Source organism: Esox lucius, chromosome 20 (genome assembly GCF_011004845.1).
Source record: "Esox lucius isolate fEsoLuc1 chromosome 20, fEsoLuc1.pri, whole genome shotgun sequence".
Classification (NCBI taxonomy): domain Eukaryota; kingdom Metazoa; phylum Chordata; class Actinopteri; order Esociformes; family Esocidae; genus Esox; species Esox lucius.
In genome coordinates, this window is record NC_047588.1 from 44,648,951 (window position 1) to 44,676,013 (window position 27,063).

The following is a 27,063-nucleotide window of genomic DNA, read 5'->3' on the forward strand; positions in this document are numbered from 1 at the left end:
ACCCATTTTCAATACCCTGGTTGAGGGAAGGAGGTTCTCACACAAGATTTGACAGTACATGGCCCCGTCCATCGTCCCTTTGATGCGGTGAAGTTGTCCTGTCCCCTTAGCAGAAAAACACCGCCAAAGCATAATGTTTCCACCTCCATGTTTGACGGTGGGGATGGTGTTCTTGGGGTCATAGGCATTATTCCTCTTCCTCCAAACACGGCAAGTGCCAAAAAAGCTTGATTTTGGTCTCATCTGACTGCAACACTTTCACCCAGTTCTCCTCTAAATCATTCAGATGTTCATTGGCAAACTTCAGACGGGCCTGTACATGTGCTTTCTTGAGCAGGGGGACCTTGCGGGCACTGCTGGATTTCAGTCCTTCACGGCGTAGTGTGTTACCAATTGTTTTCTTGGTGACTATGGTCCCAGCTGCCTTGAGATCATTGACAAGATAGAAGTCTAAAAAATAATGAATTACAGAATTTGTTTTAAATGGTTAATGAATTGGAAAAAATACAATAGAAATACAAATTTGGCCATAATTCCAAATATTTGATTATATCTTTTTATGTGACAACACTGAAGAAATGACACTTTGCTACAATGTATATTAGAGAGTGTACAGCTTTTTTAATTTGCTGTCCCCTTAAATAACTCAACACACAGCCACTAATGTCTAAACCGCTGGCAACAAAAGTGAGTAGACCCCTATCCTATATAGTCCATTCACTATATCTCTCTGTTGGCAAACAATAAACTGTTATTGTTTATTAGAGATTCACCTCAGCCTCACCAACCACTGCCAGCTAGTCAGTCATCCAGTCAGTCATCTAGCCAGCTAGTCAGTCATACAGTCAGTCAGTCATCTAGCCTGCCAGTCAGTCATCTAGCCAGCTAGTCAGTCATACAGTCAGTCAGTCATCTAGCCTGCCAGTCAGACATCTAGCCAGCTAGTCAGTCATACAGTCAGTCAGTCATCTAGCCTGCCAGTCAGACATCTAGCCAGCTAGTCAGTCATACAGTCAGTCAGCCAGTGTAGTGATGAAGGGGTCAGTACCTGATCCTCCAGTCTGGTTATTCTCTTTCCCATGGCAACAGTTCCATTCAGGTTGTTCTCCCTCTGTAGCATCTCTGTCATGATGTCAACCCTACAAGACAAACACACATTTGGTTTGCTTTATTATACTTGGGGGAAACTTGTTTATTCATATACAAATAAATATCCTAACCCTACCTAAATCTAACCCTAACCCTTAATCCTAATTCCAAGCATTTTCCCACATGATGACCAGTAAAATGTCCTAACAAGTTTGAATGTCCCATATTTTTGGTCTAGGTGGCTACTTGTCAGGTGGTCTAGACGGTTACTTGTCAGTTGGCCTTAATGGTTACTTGTCAGTTGGTTTAGATGGCTACTTGTCAGTTGGTCTAAATGGTTACTTGTCAGCTGGACTAAATTGTTACTTGTTAGTTGGTTTAAATGATTACTTGTCAGTTGGTCTAGATGGTTACTTGTCAATTAGTCTAGGTCAGTGTTTCTCAACACTGATCCTGGACGCCCTCCTGCCCTGCATGTTTTAGATCTCTCCCTGCCCTCACATAGCTGATGTAGCTCATGAAGGACTGGATAATGAGCTGGTCATTTGAATCAGGTGTGACAGAACAGGGAGAAATCTAAAACATGCAGGGCAGGGGGGTGCCCAGGAGCAGGCTTGAGAAACACTGGTCTAGATGGTTATTTGTCAGTTGGTCTAGATGGTTACTTGGCAGTTAGTCTAGATGTTTACTTGTCAGCAGTTTCTGAGAGGCGCTGATCCATGTCCTGGCTGTGCTGCTGTCTGGTGGACTGTAGGTAGTTGTCCTTCATAAAGGACTCCCAGGATAACAACTCCTCCTCCTCCTCTTTAGACAGCTCCTCCTCTGAAGAGGACAGGAGGAAACACCATGAAGACAGGAGGAGACCCCATATGAGGACAGGAGGAGACACCATATGAGGACAGGAGGAGACACCATATGAGGACAGGAGGAGACACCATATGAGGACAGGAGGAGTTACTATATGAGGACAGGAGACACCATATGAGGACAGGAGGAGACACCATATGAGGACAGGAGGAGTTACTATATGAGGACAGGAGACACCATATGAGGACAGGAGGAGTTACTATATGAGGACAGGAGACACCATATGAGGACAGGAGACACCATATGAGGACAGGAGGAGATACTATATGAGGACAGGAGGAGACACCATATGAGGACAGGAGGAGACCCCATATGAGGACAGGAGGAGATACTATATGAGGACAGGAGGAGACACCATATGAGGACAGGAGGAGTTACTATATGAGGACAGGAGACACCATATGAGGACAGGAGGAGACACCATATGAGGACAGGAGGAGTTACTATATGAGGACAGGAGACACCATATGAGGACAGGAGGAGACACCATATGAGGACAGGAGGAGTTACTATATGAGGACAGGAGACACCATATGAGGACAGGAGGAGATACTATATGAGGACAGGAGGAGACACCATATGAGGACAGGAGGAGACCCCATATGAGGACAGGAGGAGATACTATATGAGGACAGGAGGAGACACCATATGAGGACAGGAGGAGTTACTATATGAGGACAGGAGACACCATATGAGGACAGGAGGAGTTACTATATGAGGACAGGAGACACCATATGAGGACAGGAGACACCATATGAGGACAGGAGGAGATACTATATGAGGACAGGAGGAGACACCATATGAGGACAGGAGGAGATACTATATGAGGACAGGAGGAGACCCCATATGAGGACAGGAGGAGATACTATATGAGGACAGGAGGAGACACCATATGAGGACTGGAGGAGACACCATATGAAGCAGAATACATTGATCGAGGTTATACATTAGAAAGACCAGAGTATATTCATAGTTTAGAGGCATGTTTCCAGAACAGATTCATTTTTGTTTAGATGCACAGAAAGCTCAGGGGAGAATGTACAACCTGGTTTCTGAAATTCCTAATTCTAAGCCTTTTTCCACATGATGACCATCAAAATGTCTTTACACGTTTGAATGTTCCATATTTTTGGTCTAGATGGTTACTTGTCATTTGGTCTTTACTTGTTCAGCATATCAAATGCTGAAACAGAGAAATGTCATTGATTTTGGAAAAATACATGCCCATTTTGAATTTCATGCCCTGGGACTTTGCAATTAGAGAAAAAGATGATCATGAACTTCAGCATTTCAGTTGCACATGCTACCCTACTCCTTCAATTTGCCCCAATTGCAAATAAACTGTTCCTCAGCCTGCTGGTACAAGAATGGAGAGACCTGTCCTGCCTGCCGAATGGGAGGAGGGCAAACCGTTTGTGGCCTGGATGTGAAGGGTCCCTGATGATATTTTTGGTCTAGATGGTTACTTGTCAGTTGGTCTGGATGGAGACTTGTCAGTTGGTCTAGATTGTTACTTGTCAGTTGATTCAGATGGCTACTTGTTAGTTGGTCTAAATGGTTTCTTGTCAGTTGGTCTAAATGGTTACTTGTCAGTTGGTCTAGAAGGAGACATGTCAGTTGGTCTAGATTGTTACTTGTCAGTTGGTCTAGATGGAGACTTGTCATTTGGTATAAATGGTTACTGGTCAGTTGGTCTAGATGGTTACTTGTCAGTTGGTCTAGAGCAAACCGTTTGTGACCTGGATGTGAAGGGTCCCTGGTAGTGCTGTGCGCCCTGCACAGACACCGCTTGCACTGGAGGTCTACAATGATTGGGAGCTGGGTACCAGTGATGTGCTGGTCGATTCTCCACCACCCGTTGCAGGGCCTTCCGGTCGACTACGGAGCAAACATCAAACCACCTGTCCCAGCTTTTCTGGACATCAAATAAAATGTCTATATAAAATGTCTCAGTTTCAACATTTGATATGTTGTCTTTGTAATATTTTCAATAGAATATATGGTTTAAATGATTTGCACATCATTGCATTCTGTTTTTATTTACATTTTATGCAGCGTCCCAACTTTTTTGGAAACAGGGTTGTAAGTATTTTTCTGTGCAGGACAGTCGTTGTCCGGGAAACCGCCTCTTTAGGCATCAGAACTCACTGAAGGTCTGGTGACCCTGGAGAGGCTTTCGTAGCACCAAGCGCCTGATGAAGATGTAGATGTGGGAGAGGAGGATGAAGGGAGGTGGGAGGGCAGGCCGACTGTAGTACTCCTTGATCAGCTCGTACCTCTGGAACTTCCAGATGTTGTCTGTGTTGTCCTGAACTTCCTGGAAAGTATAGCTGGAGGAGAAGGACAGAGAAGAAGTGGACGAGGGGGAGGTGGAAGAGGTGCCAGGGGGAGGTGGAAGAGGTGCCAGGGGGAGGTGGAAGAGGTGCCAGGGGGAGGTGGGGGAGGTGGAAGAGGTGCCAGGGGGAGGTGGAAGAGGTGCCAGGGGGAGGTGGAAGAGGTGCGAGGGGGAGGTGGAAGAGGTGTGAGGGGGAGGTGGAAGAGGTGCCGGGGGGAGGTGGAAGAGGTGCCGGGGGGAGGTGGAAGAGGTGCCGGGGGGAGGTGGAAGAGGTGCCAGGGGAGGTAGAAGAGGTGTGAGGGGGAGGTAGAAGAGGTGTGAGGGGGAGATGGAAGAGGTGCCAGGGGGAGGTGGGGGAGGTGGAAGAGGTGCCAGGGGGAGGTGGAAGAGGTGCCAGGGGGAGGTGGAAGAGGTGCCAGGGGGAGGTGGAAGAGGTGCGAGGGGGAGGTGGAAGAGGTGTGAGGGGGAGGTGGAAGAGGTGCCGGGGGGAGGTGGAAGAGGTGCCGGGGGGAGGTGGAAGAGGTGCCGGGGGGAGGTGGAAGAGGTGCCAGGGGAGGTAGAAGAGGTGTGAGGGGGAGGTAGAAGAGGTGTGAGGGGGAGATGGAAGAGGTGCCAGGGGGAGGTGGAAGAGTGGCCAGGGGGAGGTGGAAGAGTGGCCAGGGGGAGGTGGAAGAGGGGAGGACAGAGAAAGGAAGGCAGAAGATAGAGAAACAAAGAATATAAAGATACAAGTTAATCGGCTAAATTACTTAGACATTGATTTATTGATTGATTAATTAGTGGCACCTACTTGAAGATGGCAATGAGTAGATTAAGCAGTAGTATGTTGGCAAACAGCAGGTAGACACACAGCAGGATGATAGTCAGCCATTCTGGGAACGCTGGCCTCTGGTCCTCGTTCAGTACAGGACATTTAGGCTTCAGAGGGTCAGTCCCATTCACAGTGCAGGCACTGATGTCAAACTGGGTGGCTGGGGCAGAGAGAACAAACAGTAGCTATGCTCTCATACCAACTTCTTGTTGAATTGCCAGATTTTGCTTGACAAAGTAAAAGCAGTGACAGTGATGGAGTTGAGAATAACACAAAGATGTCTGGGACGAGGTCACTTAAACAGCATACAATCAGAAACTAAAACATACCCCGATCAGCCATAACATTATGACCACCTGCCTAATATTATCAGTGTTATTCACTTCACTTGTCAGTGGTCATAAAGTTATGGCTGATGGGTGTACAGCCCCGTAGCTGAGGATGGTTCCTGTTCACACAACTGAACGAGATGACTCACTGTCAATGTCAGAGGGCATATTTCCAAAGATAATGAGGTAGGGTTCATAAACGGCTCCTCTGACGATCCAGTTGAGTCTGTCCTCATTGTTGATGAGGATGCCCTGCTTAGCCACACCGAACGCTAACACCCAGATACTCAACAGGAACAAGAAGAAGAACATATCCAGTATCTGGAGGAGACAATGTTGTTACAGACAGTAGAATAACAGAAGAGTACCAGTAGTTTAACAGTTTATTGTGGACCGAGGTCCAGCAGAAACACCACATAGATGGATAGCTGGGTTTGGTGCACATATTACGCTAATGCTGTGTTTGGTGTATATTTTACGCTAATGCTGTGTTTGGTGTATATATTATGCTAATGCTGTGTTTGGTGCACATATTACACTAATGCTGTGTTTGGTGTATATATTATGCCAATGCTGTGTTTGGTGCACATATTACGCTAATTCTGTGTTTGGTGTATATATTATGCTAATGCTGTGTTTGGTGCACATATTACACTAATGCTGTTTTTGAAGTATAAGAACCTTTTTTGGTTCCAGGCAGAACATTAGTAAGAAATGTCTATAAATCCATCCTCTCACCATTCTCTTGACGATGATGATCTTGGGCCCTAAGGTTTTACTGACAATGAAGATGGCCATGAGACGAAGACAGAAGATTATAAAGTCAATGCACAGGATGACCTTCCCTGCGTAGAACAGTGAGGTGGTCAGTCTGCAATAGATAACCAGTGAGATGGTCAGTCTGCAACAGATAACCAGTGAGATGGTCAGTCTGCAAGAGAGAACCAGTGACATGGCCAGTCTGCAAGAGAGAACCAGTGAGATGGTCAGTCTGCAAGAACATAATGAATAGCTTCAATATTTTTCATTTCATTTATTTTATTTATAAAGCACAAATAAACACTACTTCCGTAGACCAATGTGCTGTACAGAGACAACTGCAGATAACAATAAAGAAAATAACACATGATGAATTTAACAATACATACACAGCACCAGGACAATTTCCTCAACTATTATTTGCATATGCCAGCTCAAATAAAAATGTCTTTAGCCTCACTTTAAAAATGCCAAGGGTTAGTGCAGCTCTGATTTCAACAGGGAGGCTATTCCACAGTTTAGGAGCAGCAATGGAGAAAGCTCGGTCTCCTCTGGTCTTAGGTTTTGTTCTAGGGACCACCAGAAGGCCTTGGTTTGCAGACCTAAGAGCTCTTGATGGTTGATGAACAGTCAGTAAGTCCTTGAGGTAGGATGGAGCCATCCCGTGTAGTGATTTAAAAACTAGTAATAAAACTTTAAAAGTAATTCTATGGCAGACTGGTAGCCAGTGAAGTGCCTTGAGGACAGGAGTTGTGATCTCTTTTCCGCGTTCCCGTCAGAGCTCTTGCAGCGGCATTCTGGACTATTTGAAGACGGTTCATGGATGATTCATTGATCCCCAGATAAAGTGAATTACAATAGTCTAGCCTTGTGGTGATAAAAGCATGTATAATTTTTTCAAAGTTCGAATTAGATAGTATAGATTTAATTTTTACCAGGGTTCGTAGCTGGTAGAAGCATGATTTCACAACTTGATTGATCTGTCTATCAAGCTTTAGGGCACTATCTAGTACCACTCCCAGGTTTCTTACATATGGCTTCACATATGGTGTCAGTGTACCAAGATTTATATTTGTTGTGTTATGTAGACTGGAAGATGTAAACACCATAACCTCAGTCTTTTTCTCATTCAGACTAAGAACATTTTGCGACATCCATGCTTTCACCTCCTCAAGGCAAGCAGCGATCTGTGTTTGATTATTATTAAGAGGAAAATATATTTGTGTGTCGTCTGCGTAACAATGATAATTCAAGTCATATTTTTTAAAAATAGTACTCAGAGGAAGCATGTATAGAGAAAATAACATCGGAGCCAGTGTGGAACCTTGCAGAATTCCACACATTAATTTTGCTGAGGAAGATCGGTGGTTACTAATGTTAACTGAAAAACTCCTATTGGTAAGATAAGACTGAAACCAATTTAAAACTGTGCCTTTAATGCCCACTATGTGTTCTAAACGAGATAATAAAACGTTGTGGTCTACCGTATCAAAGGCAGCACTTAAATCCAGGAGTATCAGTGCTACTGAGTTTCCAGAGTCAGTGGCTATAAAAATTTCATTTAGCACTTTTACAAGCGCCGTTTCAGTAGAGTGAAATTGTTTAAAACCGGATTGAAATATGTCAAAAATTTTGTTTTCGTTTAAAAAAGTTTGGAGCTGACTTAGAACTACTTTAACTAAAATTTTTGTTACAAATGGTAGATGTGAAATAGGTCTGAAATTTGATAGGTCAAATGGGTCTAAATTTGGCCTCTTTAGTATGGGTTGCACTGCCCTTGGTAGCCTATGGGGCTTTCGGCCGGATTTCACTAGTGGGACATTTTGGGTCCTAGATTCATTTCTGTAACAGATACAACCTATTATGATGTATCCTTTTAATAGAAACCCCTCTGGCTACAATAAAAACACATAAAAACAGACTTCTGGGTCACTATTTATAAAACTCATCTGTTTGACAGGCAAAAAAATTTTTTCGGAAAAACATTTCTGCCATTCAGCATCAAGATTTTTTTTTGAAAGCATTATGAGATTTTGTGTCAATGGTATTTCCTCATACTTTCATGCCTTTACTATCAAATTACACTGTAATTGGGTTGAAAATAATGGAAAATAATATAATAGAAGGTAAAAAATATAGGCACCCCCAAAAAATTTGGTTCTTCTACCTAGAAATAAAACATTATGAAATAAATAAGATTGAATGTAAAATCCCATGTAATAGGTGTAATGACTCAAAACGGCACTAGCACTAGATCGCTAGTTACGTTTGGACTTATATATTTTATAAACTCAGAAAAATTACCAACTTCTTCCCAAAAACTCAAGAACATCCCCCTACTATTTTGACTAAATATAAATGTTTATATCTTATATATAATACAAACGATGTATTATGGTTCAAAACATCATATATAGTGATGTACACGCTTGTAATATTTATACTGATGTACAAATGAGCCTTTCTAAGATGAATAGGCAATGTCGTTGCCTGGTGAAAAGTTCTCATAGCAACCCAAACTATACAACTATACAACCCATATTATACACGGAAAACCCCAATTATACACGGAACGCTTCAGGAAAGTGGCTACAAATAATATACCATTGGAATCGGACGATTATGGAGAATCTATTTTTCGAAATATTTATGCAAATTAGCACTGTCCGCGGGATCGCGGACGTCGACCATGGATGACTCCCAACTCAAGGCATTTATTTACCAAATGTAGAAGTGTTGTACCCACTACATTAAACACTTTTTTTAATAATCGTGCCGGGATAGTGTCTAATGGTGATCCTGTAGGTTTTAGCTGCTTTACAGTGTCATTTAAAGAAGTCATAGTAATTGGTATAAACTTATTTAGCCTGCCGGTGAAATTCAACTGGCCTGCCTGGGCGCCAGTGATCACATGCATGTTATTTCTAATTTCAGCTATCTTGTCTATGAAAAATTTGCAAAACCGCTCACACATAGCCACTGACTCACTTGGGTAGATGGACACAACTGGATTTGTGACATTATTAATAATCTTAAAAAGAACTCTAGGATTGTTGTAGTTCTTATCTATGAGAGTAGAGAAGTATTTTGATTTGGCCATTCTCAACTCATTTTGATACTTAAAAAGAGAATCTTTAAGCATCTCGTAAGAGATCTGTAATTTGTCTCTTTTCCATTTCCTCTCGGCCCTTCTGCATATCTGTCGCAGGGTTCGGGTGGTATTATTTACCCATGGTTCAGAGGATGTTTTTTGATTTTTTGTTTTTAACGGTGCTATATCATCTAAAATTATACTACAAATGGAATTAAAATTATATAATAGTTCGTCCGGGTTCAGATCTGGTGAAGCAAATTCAGGGTAGTTTGAGAGCTCCTCAAAAGCTTCAGCAAAAGTAGTAGAAGTAGCGTCAGTGATTCTACGTGTCTTCAAGACAGTTTTATGTAGATTTATAGGGTTAAGTGCTAGCGGCATATTGAATGTGATAGTTTCTCTGATCATAACCCTATGTTCGCATATCTCAATTTCACTCAGCAGTATCCCATGAGAAAAAATAAGGTCAAGGGTGTGCCCCTTTATATGTGTTGGTCTACTCACCAGCTGCACTAGGTCAAAATCTTCAGTTAAATTAATAAATTCTTTAGCAATTGAATTTTGGGGACAACATATATGAATATTAAAATCCCCCATAATTAAAATGTTCTCAAAGTTTGACATAATACCTCCTACGAGGTCAGCAAACTCATTTAAAAAGTCTTTATGTGGCTTTGGGGGCCTATAGACCACAGCAACAGCAATAGGAGAACTAGAGTCTAGGACAAGCAGCTGTACTTCAAAGCTGTTGTAGGCCGATTTTTTTATGGTCCGAAATTTAAAACAGTCTTTAAAAATTGTAGCCAACCTGCCCCCCCTCTTTACAGAGCGTGGGGTATTTTGGTATTTACATTTGGGCGGCAACAGTTCCGAAAACGGGGTTAAGTCTCCACTTGGAAGCCATGTTTCAGTAATAAATAGGAAATCTAGTGCTCGAGCAGTGAAGAAGTCTCTGATAATAAAAGTCTTGTTTACCACCGACCTCGCGTTAATGAGAGCCATCCTTAGCTGTACAGGATCTTCTGCCTGTCGCAATGTCCTGCGTAGCGGTCGGAGCAGATGAGCCGAAACGCCGTGACGGCGATGGTGAGGCGAGCGCTGTCCAGCAGAGATCCACCGATCTCCCACGCTTGTTAGAACAGGTATATTCCAAAAATAGTCGTCCCCGCCCGCACACGACGTGTAGGAGCGGCCATCCCCATCTTCCTCAGGTCGATCAATCCCAGTGATCCGCTTACTGCTTGTCCGCAGAAGGAACCTGAGCCTGACGGTCAGGCCGCCACGCTTACCCCGTCTCTTCCGACGTCTGTTTACCGGGGCATAGTATGGTGGTACCCAATATATCCCCACCGGTAGCTCCGTCAGGAAGGGGGGAGGTGAGTAACGTGCAGGTGTTTGATCCCATCTTGCTTCGGTGGATATGCGTAAATTTAAAAGTGTTTGCCGGTCATATGCTAACAAAGTTGATGCAATTTGTCCCCATACCAACAGCAACCACATTGATATGAACGTACTATAATATACAGGCGTCAGCAGACGGCTTGCCACATACACCGGCGCCATCTTGGTCCTTCCAATGATTTGTATGAACTCCCGGACTCTGTTCTTAACTCTAGGCAAAACTTGACTAAACACTAAACAGTTTTTTGCAGTTTTTAAAGACAAAATAACAACAATAAACTCCTCACTATCTACCACAGCACCCCCTACTGTTAACCTCCAAATCTGTCCACCTGCTGCCCAGGACTGACCTCTCCTCATTTAGTCTGGTTGTTTCCCCTTACATCACAAATTCATAATGACATCCAGAAATACTACCTGCTCTCTCGATCCTCTTCCCACAGTCCTGATTAAAGCCTCCTTATCTGCTCTCTGTCCACACATCACAAGCATAGTCAACCTCTCTCTCTCCAACGGTATTGTCCCCTCCTGCTACAAAGCTGCTGCTGTCACCCCCATCCTAAAGAAAGCTGGACTAGACAACACCATCCATAACAATATATGCCCCATCTCCAACCTCCTTTCCTGGCCATAACTCTTGAAAGAATTGTTGCCTCACAGCTCCAAACCTACCTGCTCAAAAATAATCTGTATGAGCCTCTTCAGTCTGGTTTCTGGCCAATACATAGCACAGAAACTGCACTCCTCAAAGTTGTCAATGGCCTTCTCCTCTCTACTGACGCTGGTTCACTCAACATCCTAATTCTCCTCGACCTGAGTGCTGCCTTTGACACCGTTAACCACCAGATTCTGCTCACCAGGCTGGAGGGGCAGGATGTTGAGGGAACTGCACTCTCCTGGCTGAATTACTATTTCACTAACCAAAACCATTACATTTTACTCAAAGGCCTAAACTCAGCCTAAAACCACAGTTACTCAAGGTGTCCCCCAGGGCTCAGTACTTGGGCCCTACTCTTCATCATTTACATCCTTCCCCCTGGTCAAATCCTCCGTAACTTCAACCTTAATTTCCACTGCTATGCTGATGATACACAAATATACACCCACCTAAAGGATTATTAGGAACACCATACTAATACTGTGTTTGACCACCTTTTGCCTTCAAAACTGCCTTAATTCTATGTGGCATTGATTCAACAAGGTGCTGAAAGCATTCTTTAGAAATGTTGGCCCATATTGATAGGATAGCATCTTGCAGTTGATGGAGATTTGTGGGATGCACATCCAGGGCATGAAGCTCCCGTTCCACCACATCCCAAAGATGCTCTATTGGGTTGAGATCTGGTGATTGTGGGGCCCATTTCAGTACAGTGAACTCATTGTCATGTTCAAGAAACCAATTTGAAATGATTCAAGCTTTGTGACATGGTGCATTATTCTGCTGGAAGTAGCCATCAGAGGATGGGTACATGGTGGTCATAAAGGGATGGACATGGTCAGAAACAATGCTCAGGTAGGCCATGGCATTTAAACAATGCCCAATTGGCACTAAGGGGCCTAAAGTGTGCCAAGAAAACATCCCCCACACCATTACACCACCACCACCAGCCTGCACAGTGGTAACAAGGCATGATGGATCCATGTTCTCATTGTGTTTACGCCAAATTCTGACTCTACCATCTGAATGTCTCAACAGAAATCGACACTCATCAGACCAGGCAACATTCTTCTAGTCTTCAACTGTCCAATTTTGGTGAGCTCGTGCAAATTGTAGCCTCTTTTTCCTATTTGTAGTGGAGATGAGTGGTACCCGGTGGGGTCTTCTGCTGTTGTAGCCCATCCGCCTCAAGGTTGTGTGTGTTGTGGCTTCACAAATGCTTTGCTGCATACCTCGGTTGTAACGAGTGGTTATTTCAGTCAAAGTTGCTCTTCGATCAGCTTGAATCAGTCGGCCCATTCTCCTCTGACCTCTAGCATCAACAAGGCATTGTCGCCCACAGGACTGCCGCATACTGGATGTTTTTCCCTTTTCACACCATTCTTTGTAGACCCTAGAAATGGTTGTGCGTGAAAATCCCAGTAACTGAGCAGATTGTGAAATACTCAGACCTGCCCGTCTGGCACCAACAACCATGCCACGCTCAAAATTGCTTAAATCACCTTTCTTTCCCATTCTGACATTCAGTTTGGAGTTCATGAGATTGTCTTGACCAGGACTACACCCCTAAATGCATTGAAGCAACTGCCATGTGATTGGTTGATTAGATAATTGCATTAATGAGAAATTGAACAGGTGTTCCTAATAATCCTTTAGGTGAGTGTATCTAACCAAGTCTCTTACCAACCCACCTCTGACCCATACTGAATCCTGCCTGACTGCAATAAAAACATGTATGAAGGAAAACTACCTCAAACTAAACAGTGACAAAACAGAACACATACTCATTGGAACCAAATCCACACTGACCAAAATTGTCACTTTCATTCTCAGCATCGATTACACTAATGTTCCTCCATCCCCCCACACACATAACCCTGGGATCATTCTAGACTCTACACTCTCCTTTGATCAGCACATTAAATGGACTGTAAAATCTTAATTCTTCCATCTCCGCAAAATTGACAAACTCAGACCTTCCCTCTCCCGTCCTGCTGCTGAAACCCTAATACATGCATTCATAACCTCCCGTCTTGACTACTGCAACTCCCTACTCACTGGCATCAAATCTACATCCCTCCATAAGCTCCAAATGGTTCAAAACTCTGTGGCCAGACGTATCACTCACACCAAGTCCTGGCAACATATCAGCCCTATCCTCTGTGAGCTACACTGGCTTCCGATCTCCCAACTCATTGACTACATCGTCCTCCTATTGACATATAAAGCCCTAAACAATATCACCCCTAACTACCCCTCTGACCTTCTTCTATATCAACTTACACACTCATAATCCCCAAGTCCAAGCTCCAAGGCTTTGGTGACAGGACATTCTCAAGGGTTTCTACTAGGCTCTGGAACTCTCTCCCCAAAACCAACCCTGACTCTGAGACTGTCCCCATCTTCCAGCAACGTCTCAAGTCTCATCTGTTCAAAATCAAGTACCCCTAGCCATGCCCAATCCCTTCTCTTGATTTTCTTTGTTTTCTCATGGTATTTTTTTGTGTGTTTTTGTTCCATGTTCATTTTGTATTGCATCTTTGGGACCTTGAAAAACGCTATATAAATATAATGTATTATTATTATTAAGAAGAAGAGAGAACCATGTAGGTCTGCATGTGCTTACACAGACCAAAGTAACGTATCCCTCAAGTAGATCAATGACAAATAACACCTGGGGACAAATGTTGACGTTGGTTCATATTAACAAGAACACAATGTTGTGGTAGATTGCAAGGTGTTTTTTTTATATTTGTCTGTGTATGGGGTTGGGGGGGTCCAACAAATAACCAATGAGAAGAAACAGGAGGAAGAAGTGCGCAGCTCACCTGAAAACCAGCCCGATGATGAAGAGTAGGATGGACAGAACATCTAGAATGTTCCACATGTCTTTGATGTACATCTTAGCCTTCTTATTGAACGGAAAGCCATCAGGGTCATGGAACAACTGGAGAAACAAAACAGGACATAAGGAGCATCAGCACCTATTCAACTGAACATGTAATGATACTTTGGTTCAACCTGGAGTGTCAGTCATCGGTCATAGGGAGCCTGGCAGTATGGAGAACGAGAAACTTTCTACAGCCCGAGGGAATTCTCATAATTTATCCTGGTCGGTGTTTACATTCCACCGTCAGCCAATGTGCACGATACACAACGGCAGTTGGCTGAACAGATTCTCCAGGTGGAGCAGTCATACCCAGACTCCTTATTTATTGTTTTTGGTGACTTCAACAAAGGTAACTTGTTGTGGAAATTCTGAAACCTGATGCATTCTTACTGTTTAAAGGACTGAGTGAGTCCCATTGTTTGGATGTGAGAATGAATGAGTTACTAGTTAGAGATGCTGAGAGGGATTTGGTATTTGTCCTAGGGGGGCATCCTTGACCGGCACCAGCAGATTATAGGGTTAATCGTAAATCTGCCCATCTGTATAACCCTTTAGTGTCTCTGTTGTTTGTCCAGGTGCTGTGAGTCTGCTCCTAGAGTTGATGAGGTTACCCATGTGGGGGGGGGACAGCCCGCCCTTTGGGTGAACTCTTATGTGACAAGACAGATGGCAGCATCTTACCACACCCCTTTTTCTATGTAATAAATACGGATTGTGCATTTTTGAGTCAGAGACTCCTCGGATGATTATGTATCTAAGTGTTTGACGCGTCTCTCATATTTGCAAATATTAATAAAACTGTTAGAATGTGCCAAGAGTATTTCGTCTCTGTACTTCCTTCTTAAAGAGTTCTGATGGATAAAATTACCATCACAAACCCAAGCCACGAACTCCTGAAATATAAACAGTTTATAAAAATTCTGACCAGAGAAACAAATACTTTTGTTCACTGCTACACTACAATAAACAATATCTTTCACACTGTACCCTGGACTGCTCTGGGACTCTCAGACCACTTCATGGTCAGGGACGACTGGTCATTAGGGGCAGGTGGGGCACATCCCCACAAAAACGCATGTTCAGAATGTTAGTTTGTTCAATGTAGATAAGACAATATACCCCCACTACAGCGTCATTTCGTATTTCAGACCTAATTGGCTGTCTTTCTGTCTGGTGCCAACATTAGTCAGCAAGAAGAGCGAGGAGGGTATATTGTCTTAGCTAGCTTGTTAGCTTCACAAACACCAGATAACTTGAGAAAATGAATAAAGTGGATTTCATACTCGAGCACCGGTTTGAAACCCTTAACCCTTTGGAGGAGAAACTTGAAGTAAAGCGACTTGGTGCCCATCAGCCACGTGATATTGTAATCACTCAAACTGCTGGTAAAAGTAACCGCATGTTTAACGTGGAGTAGTTTTTGAAGAAAAAGTGGCTAACGGTTAGCAAACAAAAGAAGGCTCTCTTCTGTTTTCCATGTCTGCTATTTGGTGGAGATGGTACTTGGTTGAGGACAGGTTACAAAGATTTGAAACATCCTTCTGAGAGGACTGCAAAACATGAGAGCAGCGGGAGTCGTCTGGACAATGCTGTGAAATTGGGCTTACTTGGAAGGGTAAATGTCACAGCCCAAGTTAACAGTGCATACAGGCGCTCCATTGAGCAGCATAACAAACAGGTGGAGGAAAACAGGTACATTCTCAATCGTGGACCACCTGAATCCTGGAATATTGTCTGAGGGCGATTCGAGACTTCAGAGGCACTATGAAGCTCAGCCAATCTTCAAAGGGACATCTAGCACTATACAAAATGAACTGTTAGACTGTATGTATGAAGTGTACAGGGAAGTGGACGAGACCAACCAAGTGGACGAGACATAATTTGTTGCCATACAGGCAGATGAGACAACTGATGTCTCCTGTAAATCACAAATGGTGGTTGTGTTGCGATACATGTTGCCTGACAATACAGTGACAGAGAGGTTTTTGGACTCGGCATCAAGGGTGTGCTGGAACCACTGCTGGGAGAAAAGCTGGGAGAAAAGCTGATCACTCAGACTTATGATAGTGCGGCTGTAATGAGTGGAAATGTCAGAGGGGTACAGACGCTAATGAGAGACATACCCACATGCCCAGTTTGTTCACTGCTATGCTCACCAGCTGAACCTGACCTTGCAGCAACTTTGATCAGCAAGGATCAGCATCCTGAAGGTGTTTTTTTGCAGATTTAACTGCTTTTGCCACCTTTTTCTCTGGCGCTCCAAAACGTGTTGCGGCACTTGCTGAGGCAACACTGAGACGCATTCCAAGGCCACCCGCTGTACAATGGAACTTTCAAAGTAGAACTGTCAATGCAGTTTGGGAAAACCGCACTGCACTGCTCCTGTGTATGGAGGACATACGCACACAACCAGGATGGGATGAGGCCACCATAAGTGAGGTATACGGCCTGTCAAAAAAAAAACAGGACCGGGCCTTTCTGCAGACGCTGGAATTATTTTTCTTCCTTATGCCAGAAGTCATGCCAAATATTGGCTCATTTTGGATTTCATGAGAGCTACACATTCCAAAAAAGTTGGGACAGGTATTAATAAGAGGCCGGAAAAGTTAAATGTACAGATAAAGAACAGCTGGAGGACCAATTTGCAACTTACTATGTCAATTGGCAACATGATTGGGTATAAAAAGAGCCTCTCAGAGTGGCAGTGTCTCTCAGAAGTCAAGATGGGCAGAGGATCACCAATTCCCCCAATGCTGCGGTGAAAAATAGTGGAGCAATATCAGAAAGGTGTTTCTCAGAGAAAAATTTCAAAGAGTTTGAAGTTATCATCATCTACAGGGCATAATATCATCCAAAGATTCAGAGAATCTGGAACAATCTCTGTGCGTATGGCTCAAGGCCAGAAAACCATACTGGATGCCTGTGATCTTCGGGCCCTCAGACAGCACTGCATAACATACAGGAATGATACTGTAATGGAAATCACAACATGGGCTCATGAATACTTCCAGAAAACATTGTCGGTGAACACAATCCACCGTGCCATTCACCGTTGCCGGCTAAAACTCCATAGGTCAAAAAAGAAGCCGTATCTAAACAGGATCCAGAAGCGCAGGCGTTTTCTCTGGGCCAATGATCATTTAAAATGGACTGTGGAAAAGTGTTCTGTGGTCAGACAAATAAAAATTTGAAGTTAATTTTGGAAAACTGGGACACCATGTCATCCGGACTAAAGAGCACAAGGACAACCCAAGTTGTTATCAGCGCTCAGTTCAGAAGCCTGCATCTCTGATGGTATGGGGTTGCATGAGTGCGTGTGGCATGGGCAGCCTACACATCTGGAAAGGCACCATCAATGCTGACAGTTATATCCAAGTTCTAGAACAACATATGCTCCCATCCAGACGTTGTCTCTTTCAGGGAAGACCTTGCATTTTCCAACATGACAATGCCAGACCACATACTGCATCAATTACAATGTCATGGCTGCATAGAAGAAGGATCCGGGTACTGAAATGGCCAGCCTGCGGTCCAGTTCTTTCACCCATAGAAAACGCATCATAAAGAGGAAGGTGCGACAAAGAAGACCTAAGACAGTTGAGCAACTAGAAGCCTGTATTAGACAAGAATGGGACAACATTCCTATTCATAATCTTGAGCAACTTGTCTCCTCAGTCCCCAGACGTTTGCAGTCTGTTATAAAAAGAAGAGGGGATGCCACACAGTGGTAAACATGGCCTTGTCCCAACTTTTTTTTAGATGTGTTGATGCCATGAAATTTAAAATCAACTTATTTTTCCCTTGAAGTGATTTTCTCAGTTTAAACATTTGATATGTCATCTATGTTGTATTCTGAATAAAATATTGAAATTTGAAACTTCCACATCATTGCATTCTGTTTTTATTCACAATTGTACAGTGTCCCAACTTTTTTGGAATCGGGTTTGTAAAACACTCTGCAAAAACGGAGCATCGGTGCATCTGGGATTAGCAGTGCGCTCACCCGTTTCTAGGAGAATATCCAGAATATGCGGAAGCAAACTGATGAATGGGCTGCCACTGTTCACGATCGAACAGACGAGCCAGGCCGACAAGTGAACGAGTAACCAACACAGCGCCGGTGATGTAGGATGCAACACAGTCATCTCCCAGGTGAAGCAGAGGTTTTCACAAAGTGACCACCTGATCGATGCTGGTTGACAGCTCGCTCTTCCCACAATTTGTCCTGTCATTCCCATCTGAGCTTGACTGTGCGGTGAAGCTATGGCCTCTAGGAAACGAGGAAAAGTTTAAGTCTGAGTGGACCACTCTGTACCACCACACTGGGCATCACACTGGTAAGACGGCCCTGTCCCTGTTGAGATCCATTCATGAGAACAACCTAGAGGAGGCTTTTGCTGAGACCATCACTCTGCTGAAAATTATAATAACAACACCTATGACGACATCCGAGTCAGAGAGGAACTTTTCCACCTTGAAGAGGGTAAAAACCTTCACTCGTAATACCATGGGACAGCCGCGACTCAACGCATTAGCCTTGTTGTCCATCGAAAGCCAGCTGATTCAGCAGCTACATTACTTAATTCCCAAAGTCATTGAAAGGTTTGCCCAGAGGAAGAACTGCCATGCCACCTTTCTCTTCAAGTGAGCCCTCAGCCTTGGTGTGTGAAAGCATATTTTATCATCCTGCCTTTGTGGTGCTGGTCCGTGCATTGCTCATATTTTTGTGCTGGATTGATTGATATAGATGATGACGAGTGTCAGTGTGTCCATGCTTATCTATTAAGGTTGTTGTCATAGAATGGATCTATATCCCTAAAAAGTTGTCTTTTACACTTCATGGTGTCCTTCAGTGGTGTTGACCTCATTGATGTTTGCGTATGGCCCTGTAGGCACACTAGTTCTGAGCTTGGTTGCATTCCTAATTTAGGTTTGTAAATGTGACAGTAGTAATTTTACATGTGTATGAGAGAGAAAGAGAGCAATTACACAAGAAGGTCTCTCTCTCTCTCTCCGTCCAATATGGGTACTACGACACCTGGTAGAAGCAAGCCGCTCTGTCGCGAAAATTGTTTTGTGGAGCCTCTGGATGAGTACACTAATGCTGTGTATTAATGGTTCTAATAGTCTGGATGAGGACACTGATGCTGTGTATTAATGGTTCTAATAGTCTGGATGAGGACACTGATGCTGTGTATTAATGGTTCTAATAGTCTGGATGAGGACACTGATGCTGTGTATCAATGGTTCTAATAGTCTGGATGAGGACACTGATGCTGTGTATTAATGGTTCTAATAGTCTGGATGAGGACACTGATGCTGTGTATTAATGGTTCTAATAGTCTGGATGAGTACACTGATGCTGTGTATTAATGGTTCTAATAGTCTGGATGAGGACACTGATGCTGTGTATCAATGGTTCTAATAGACTGGATGAGGACACTGATGCTGTGTATTAATGGTTCTAATAGTCTGGATGAGTAAACTGATGCTGTGCATTAATGGTTCTAATAGTCTGGATGAGTACACTGATGCTGTGTATTAATGTTTCTAATAGTCTGGATGAGTACACTGATGCTGTGTATTAATGGTTCTAATAGTCTGGATGAGTACACTGATGCTGTGTATTAATGGTTCTAATAGTCTGGATGAGGACACTGATGCTGTGTATTAATGGTTCTAATAGTCTGGATGAGGACACTGATGCTGTGTATTAATGGTTCTAATAGTCTGGATGAGTACACTGATGCTGTGTATTAATGTTTCTAATAGTCTGGATGAGTACACTGATGCTGTGACATCATACATCAGCTTCTGTGAGGACAGGTGTGTACCAACACGGACCAGGGTGAGTTACAACAATGACAAACCCTTGTTCACAGCTAAACTCAGATGACTGTGTTTGGAAAGGAGGTGGCATTCAGTAGCGGGGACAGAGACCGTTACAGAGAGGCTAAATACAGCTTTGGTAAAGCAGTGAAGGACGACAAGTGCCTGTATGGAGAGAAAGTAAAACAACAGTTCTTGACCAACAACTCTGATTCTCTTTGGCGAAGCCTCCAACAGATTACCAACTACAAGCCTAAATCCCCCATTCTTATTCAATGACTGATTGATTTACATGATGACAGATCAACAGTCTATCTTGGCGTAGCACTAATCAATGATTTACCTGTTGGTTTGTGGCCTCTTTCTCTCCCTCCTTGCCTGTTGGTTCAGGTCTACCACTTTCTTACCATGATCATACATAACATAAATGACATTATATACAAATAATTACACATTTTAATTAAAATATTGAACACACTTTTAGGAACCATGGCTTTAAACCGGTCAGCCATAACATTATGACCACCTGCCTAATATTGTGTGGGTCCCTCTTTTGCCGGCAAAACAGCCCTGACCCGTCGAGGCATGGACTCCACTAGACCTTTGAAGGTGTGCTGTGTTATCTGGCACCAAGACGTTAGCAGCAGATCCAAGTCCTGTAAGTTGCGAGGTGGGGCCTCCATGGATCAGACTTATTTGTCCAGCACATCCCAGAGATGCTCGACTGGATGAAGTTCTGGGGAATTTGGAGGCCAAGTCAACACCTTGAACTCGTTGTTGTATTCCTCAAACCATTCCTGAACAATTTTGGCTTTGTGGCAGGGCGCATTATCCTGCTAAAAACGAGGCAAATGCCATCAGGGAATACCGTTGCCATGAAAGGGTGCACATGGTCTGCAACAATGCTTAAGTAGGTGATACGTGTCAAACTAAAACCCACATGAATGGCAGGACCCAAGGTTTCCCAGCAGAACATTGCCCAAAGCATCTCATTGCCACTGCTGGCTTGCCTCCTTCCCATAGTGCATCTTGGTGCCATGTGTTCTCCAGGTGACGCATACACACCCGTGATGTAAAAGGAAACGTGATTCATCAGACCAGGCAACCTTCTTTCATTGCTCCGTGGTCCAGTTCTGATGCTAACATGCCCATTGTAAGCACTTTTGGGAGTGGACAGGGGTCAGCATGGGCACCCTGACTGGTCTGCGCCTACGCAGCCCCATACACAATAAACTGTGATGCACAACAAACTGTGTTCTGACACCTTTCTATCAGTACCAGCATTAACTTTTTCAGCAGTTTGAGCAACAGTAGATCATCTGTTGGATCGGACCACACGGGCCAGCCTTCGCTCCCAACGTTCATCAATGATCCTTGGCCACCTTTGATAATTACTGACCACTGCAGACCAGGAACACCCCACAAGGGCTGCCGTTTTGGAGATGCTCTGACCCAGTCGTCTAGCCATCATAATTTGGCCCTTGTCAAAGTCGCTCAGATCCTTACGCTTGCCCATTTTTATGCTTCTAGCACATCAACTTCAAGGACAGAATGTTCACTTGCTGCTTAATATATCCCACCCACTGACTGGTGCCATGATAACGAGATTATTAGTGTTATTCACCTCCCCTGTCAGTGGTCATAATGTTATGGCTGATGGGTGTATCAGTGTTATTCACTTCACCTGTCAGTGGTCATAATGTTATGGCTGATGGGTGTATCAGTGTTATTCACTTCACCTATCAGTGGTCATAATGTTATGGCTGATGGGTGTATCAGTGTTATTCACTTCACCTATCAGTGGTCATAATGTTATGGCTGATGGGTGTATCAGTGTTATTCACTTCACCTGTCAGTGGTCATAATGTTATGGCTGATGGGTGTATCAGTGTTATTCACTTCACCTGTCAGTGGTCATAATGTTATGGCTGATGGGTGTATCAGTGTTATTCACTTTACCTGTCAGTGGTCATAATGTTATGGCTGATCAGTGTATATCTAAACTGAAGAAATAAAATTGCCACCTGTGGTGTGAAAATTGTTACCAAGAACCTTACCTACTTACACACCATTCTTGACTGGTAGTGGCTCGTCTATTATGCAGCTAACTACTTGCAGACAGTCTGGTGATCATTTGCAAATCATCTTAGCAGGTTTTCTTCCTTTCAAATCATTCACTTCTTTATCACTTTTTCACACATCCATAGGAACTACTTATTGTTCTAACAAGCAAGCTACTGTAATGTGTGTTAGATAAAACCTGAAAATAAAGATAGCTAGCTAACTATGTCTAAATATTTTTTTAGCCAGAAGAAAGCTTATATTTTATCATGTTTGTTCTGTAGAAAATGAATATTGGGGCTTCTGGTGATTCCATGGGTGTGCTTGCAGCATTGTAAGTTAGCACCGCTGGACAAAATTAAAGATAAGAGCGACAACTACAATATTTTGACGCTGAAACGTAAAAGATAAACTCATGAACCATGAGTTCCCCCGCCTGTCAAAAGAGACAGGATAAACCCTCACAGTGAAAAAAGATGATAATAAGCAGAATCCACCGAGCCCAACTAGCAAAACCAAGGCTAGCAGCAACACGTGTCAGTCAGATTCAACGATACTGGAGGAGTTAAAAAAAACTCTGAAAAGAAAATCAAGACGGACACAACCACACTCAATTGGCCCTTAGCTGGGTGGAACATACTATTTTGGACATAAAGGACCAGCTGGTGGAACACGAAGAGAGAATGGAGGAGAGAGTCTGTTTGGCCGAGGGTGAGGAGATGCAACATCACAGGGCGCTGAGATACCTGCTACACCGGGATATTGACCTGTCGGCAAAATGTGATGACCTCCAAAACAGACTGAGACGAAACAATAATAGGAGGGCAGTGAAGGGAAAGATATGGTTGGATTTGTCAAAGACCTACTCCAGAAGGAACTTAAACTACCACCAGACCTGGACATTAAGATTGAAAGGGCACATCGGTCACTGGTGGCCAAACCTAAAGATACAACAGCTCCACCAAGATCGATTATAGTGAGATTTCTGGATGCTGCGGTGAAGGATGCAGTCATAAGGCAGGCATGGATCCAGGGGCCAGTCCTCTTTCAGGGCAAGCGGATCCACTTTGATCAGGACTACTCCCCCGATCTACAGTAGAAACGGTCAGAGAAGTAATCAAACAGCTTAAAAAGATGGACATACGGGTGAGGTGTCTGTACCCAGTACAACTGAGAGTGAAGCTGAACACCGGGGAGGAGATCTTGGCATCACTAACGAGTGCCGCGGTGCTGCTGAAGGAGCTGGGGTTCGACGTGCGCTGTGGGGAGAGGGAGCGCATCGAGGAGGAGCTGAAGGATGGATGGAGGAGCCAAGAGAGGAGAAAGAAGGGAGTGTTTCTGTCACCAGCTGATCTCAGGGCCCTCCTGCAGGAGCAGGACTAAAGGGAATCTACCATTAAGATGGATCAAAAGTTTGTTTAAACTAAACCAGTGGTAGGTTATATGAACAACAGACCTATAGAGATACCATAAGCGTCACTAACGTATACACATAAATAACGTATTTTATTGTCGCATTACAAGGTAATATGTTAGAAAGTCCAGAAGGAGGATATGCAGGAGTACATGAGTGGTATACCCTCACCCGGACCTTTTTACATGGTGGTCACACCTCTCTGCCCCAATACCACCAAGGACCTGGTGCAGCCACAGTCCGCTGTGACAGGCTGATGAAGGGGAAGTTCAGTTCTGTGTTATATACAGTGTTCTTTGTTTTTTGTTTTTCCTGACACATATTACAGGCATTATTTTCTTAATGATTAGATTCACTTTGATATCCAAGTGTAAACAGGTTGGGAGCAATATCGTAAGATTTTACGAAATCCATGTCTGAGCTGAATTTCATAATTTATAATATAAGAGGAATTAATAATCTGATCAAAAGGAAAAAGATTTTGGGGCAATTAAAGAGGTTAAACTGCTCTGTTGCTTTAATTCAGGAAACACACCTGTCTGAGACTGAGCACTTAAAACTGAAGAGAGTGTGGGTGGATCAGGTTTATAGTGCATCATATGGGAGGAAAAAGAAGAGAGGGGTTGCTATACTATTTAATAGTGTACACTAAATTAAATAGTGTATTTAATTTAGTGTACTACAACAATGAGTAAACCTTTCAAGACAATGAAGGCCAGGATGTTAGGGTGATAGGCACAATTGGGGGAATAAAGACAACCATACTTAATGTATATGCCCCAAATAAAGATTGCCCACCCTTTATCAAAAAAGTTGCAATTCTACCAGCAGATAAAAGTGAGGGTATTATACTACTGGGGGGCGATCTAAACTGCATTCTGGTTTCAAAATTGGACAGGTTGCCTGCAATAAGAAAATCTCAATCTAAAATGTCTAAAGGGCTATCAGACATGATGAAGGAACTAGGCCTTGTAGACGTTTGGCGACAACTCCACCCAAATTAGAGAGATTTCACTTTTATGTCTCAAGTACATGGGAGTTATTCGAGGATAGACCTCTTTTGTATATCAACAACTGAACTTTATAGAATTAAAGAAAGTACAATTGAGCCAGTCACCATCTCAGACCACGGCCCTGTGACCATGAAAATTAATTTAGGAGTAGACAATCACTTTAGACACTGGAGACTTAATGTCTCTCTACTAACAGATACAAACATCAGGCAAGAAATACAAGGAGCTCTAACTGAGTATTTCACTGTACATGACGATGGTAGTGTCTCCCCTCAGTTGTATGGGATGTCAGTAAGGCCACGATGAGAGGAAAGATTATTTCTATAGGATCTAGAATAAAGAAACAAAGGCTTGCAAAACAACAAGGAATGGAAACTGAAATAAAAAAATTGACAAGGGAACATAAACAATTTGGAAAGGAAGATACTCTTAACAAGTTAAAGGTAATTAGACATCAACTGGATGAGTCTCTGATGTACAAGGCAGGAGGAGCTCTCAGATATATTAATAGAGAATATTATGAAATGGGGAATAAAGCTAGTAGGCTACTGGCGTTTCAACTCAGAAAAGCCCAATCTAGCCGTGCTTGATTGGAGTTTTTGAGACCCCCTTAAACTTAATAAACTATCAGGTGAGGAAGCAGAACTCTTAATAAAACCTATCACAGAAAGTGAAATTTGAGAAACCATCACCAAATTAAAAAACAATAAAACCACAGGAACAGATGGTTTTTCTGGAGAATACTATAAAATCTTTGTGAATGAGCTCACTCCCATATTATGCAAATTATATAATTACGTTCTAACATCTGGAGACCCCCCAAATTCATGGTCAGAAGCCATACTAACAGTCATACAGAAGGAGGGGAAGGACCCCATACAATGCACCAGCTATCGCCCAGTAAGTTTATTTTGTGTAGATTATAAAATCCTGACTTCTATAATGGCTATCAGAATCCAAAAAAATATATAGAAATTAATTCAACCAGATCAGATGGGATTCATATTAGGACGTCAAGGAGCAAATAACATAAGGAGAACCCTGAACCTGCAGGCAATAGCGTCAAGGAACAAATAACATAAGGAGAACCCTGAACCTGCAGGCAATAGCGGCAAGGAACAAATAACATAAGGAGAACCCTGAACCTGCAGGCAATAGCGTCAAGGAACAAATAACATAAGGAGAACCCTGAACCTGCAGGCAATAGCGGCAAGGAACAGACAAGCATCAATGCTTCTCAGCTTAGACACGGAGAAGGCATTTGATCGAGTCGACTGGGTATTTCTGAGGCAGACACTGATAGAAATGGACTTTGGGAAAGATTTTGTGGCTTGGATCAACTTACTATATAAGGAGCCCAGCTCCAAGGTAATAGTTAATGTGACAAGAGGATTCGCTGTCGCCCATCTTATTTGCTCTTAGTGTTGAGGCTTTGGCAGAGGCGATACGCCAGAACATACAGATTCAAGGGATAGATGAAGAGGGGTCCATCCATCAGATAGCTCAGTTTGCGGATTGATATTTAACTTTTTGTGAAAAATCCACTTCTTACCATCACTGCACTTATGACATGCCTGAATGAATATGGGTCAGTGTCTAACGTTCATGAAAACCAATCAGAAGCCATGATTATCTCAGGTACCTGGCCTACACAGTTAAATAACAGGCTCTCTTTTCGCTGGTCCAAACGAGGATTCAGGTATCTGGGAATTATTATTACACCCAACCCCGTTCAATTGTTCGAGAAAAATTCCAACAAATTAATTACACAAACAGAAAATGGTGACATTTTGGGAGGTCCTTCCCTTTTCTTTAATTGGCAGAGTAGAAACAGTAAAAATTCACCTATCACCAAAACTCCTTTTTTTGGTTTCAATCCTTTCCGGTAAGAGTACCTGCTTCCACTCTAAACATGTTGGACAAAATAATCTCAACATATATTTGGCAAAAGAAGAGACCGAGGGTAAGATTAAAATCCTTTCATTTGCCCAAAGACAAGGGATGTCTAGGTTTGCCAAACCTTAAAAAATATGATTGGCTGCACAAATAAATGCAATAATGGCATGGATCGTAAATGACCGGGAAGCAATATGGACTCAGATAGAGCAGGACTCGGCTAGGGGCATGTCCTTATCAGTACTATAATTTATTGATACAACTCAAAATAAAGAACGAATGGATAAAACACACTTTAAAAGTCTGGACAACAGTGACAAAAATGCTCAGGGGAACAGAGTCGATCTCAAGGGCCATGTCGATAGTAGAAATATAGAATTCCCACCTTCCATGTGGGATAGTGGGTTTAGAAGGTGGGCCGATAAAGGTCTCTTTACAATTAATCAACTTTTTCAAGAAACAGAATTCAAGTAATTTTCTCAACTTCAAGAAAAATGTCACCTCCCATCAAAGGATTTGTATAGGTACCTCCAGATAAGACACTATATCACAAGTCATAAGGAAAGGGACCTGGTCAGCAAAAACCCAAATGAAATAGAAGGGTACTTTATTAGTGTTCT

The 27,063-nt window shown here is 43.0% G+C and overlaps 1 protein-coding gene across 8 annotated transcripts in view; it reads right to left on the reverse strand.

Moving 5' to 3' along the window:
- Window positions 1-27,063, reverse strand: part of LOC105007749 (transient receptor potential cation channel subfamily M member 2) — a 78,873-nt gene that overhangs the window by 19,387 nt on the left and 32,423 nt on the right. For 5 of the 8 annotated variants that reach the window (XR_004574942.1, XM_034289132.1, XM_034289131.1 and 2 more), the window contains 7 exons: window positions 14,169-14,287; window positions 6,170-6,392; window positions 5,581-5,752; window positions 5,082-5,262; window positions 4,105-4,286; window positions 1,779-1,911; window positions 1,049-1,139 (listed from right to left, as the gene is read on the reverse strand). Coding sequence is in view for 7 of the 8 variants with exons in the window: in XM_034289132.1 (XP_034145023.1) it covers window positions 1,049-1,139; window positions 1,779-1,911; window positions 4,105-4,286; window positions 5,082-5,262; window positions 5,581-5,752; window positions 6,170-6,392; window positions 14,169-14,287 (1,101 nt within the window). In the remaining variant the exon portion in view is untranslated. Of the gene's footprint in view, window positions 1-1,048; window positions 1,140-1,754; window positions 1,912-4,104; window positions 4,287-5,081; window positions 5,263-5,580; window positions 5,753-6,169; window positions 6,393-14,168; window positions 14,288-27,063 lie in introns of those variants that run through there. The other 3 variants (XM_029115956.2, XM_029115955.2, XM_034289134.1) reach the window with 3 other exon arrangements.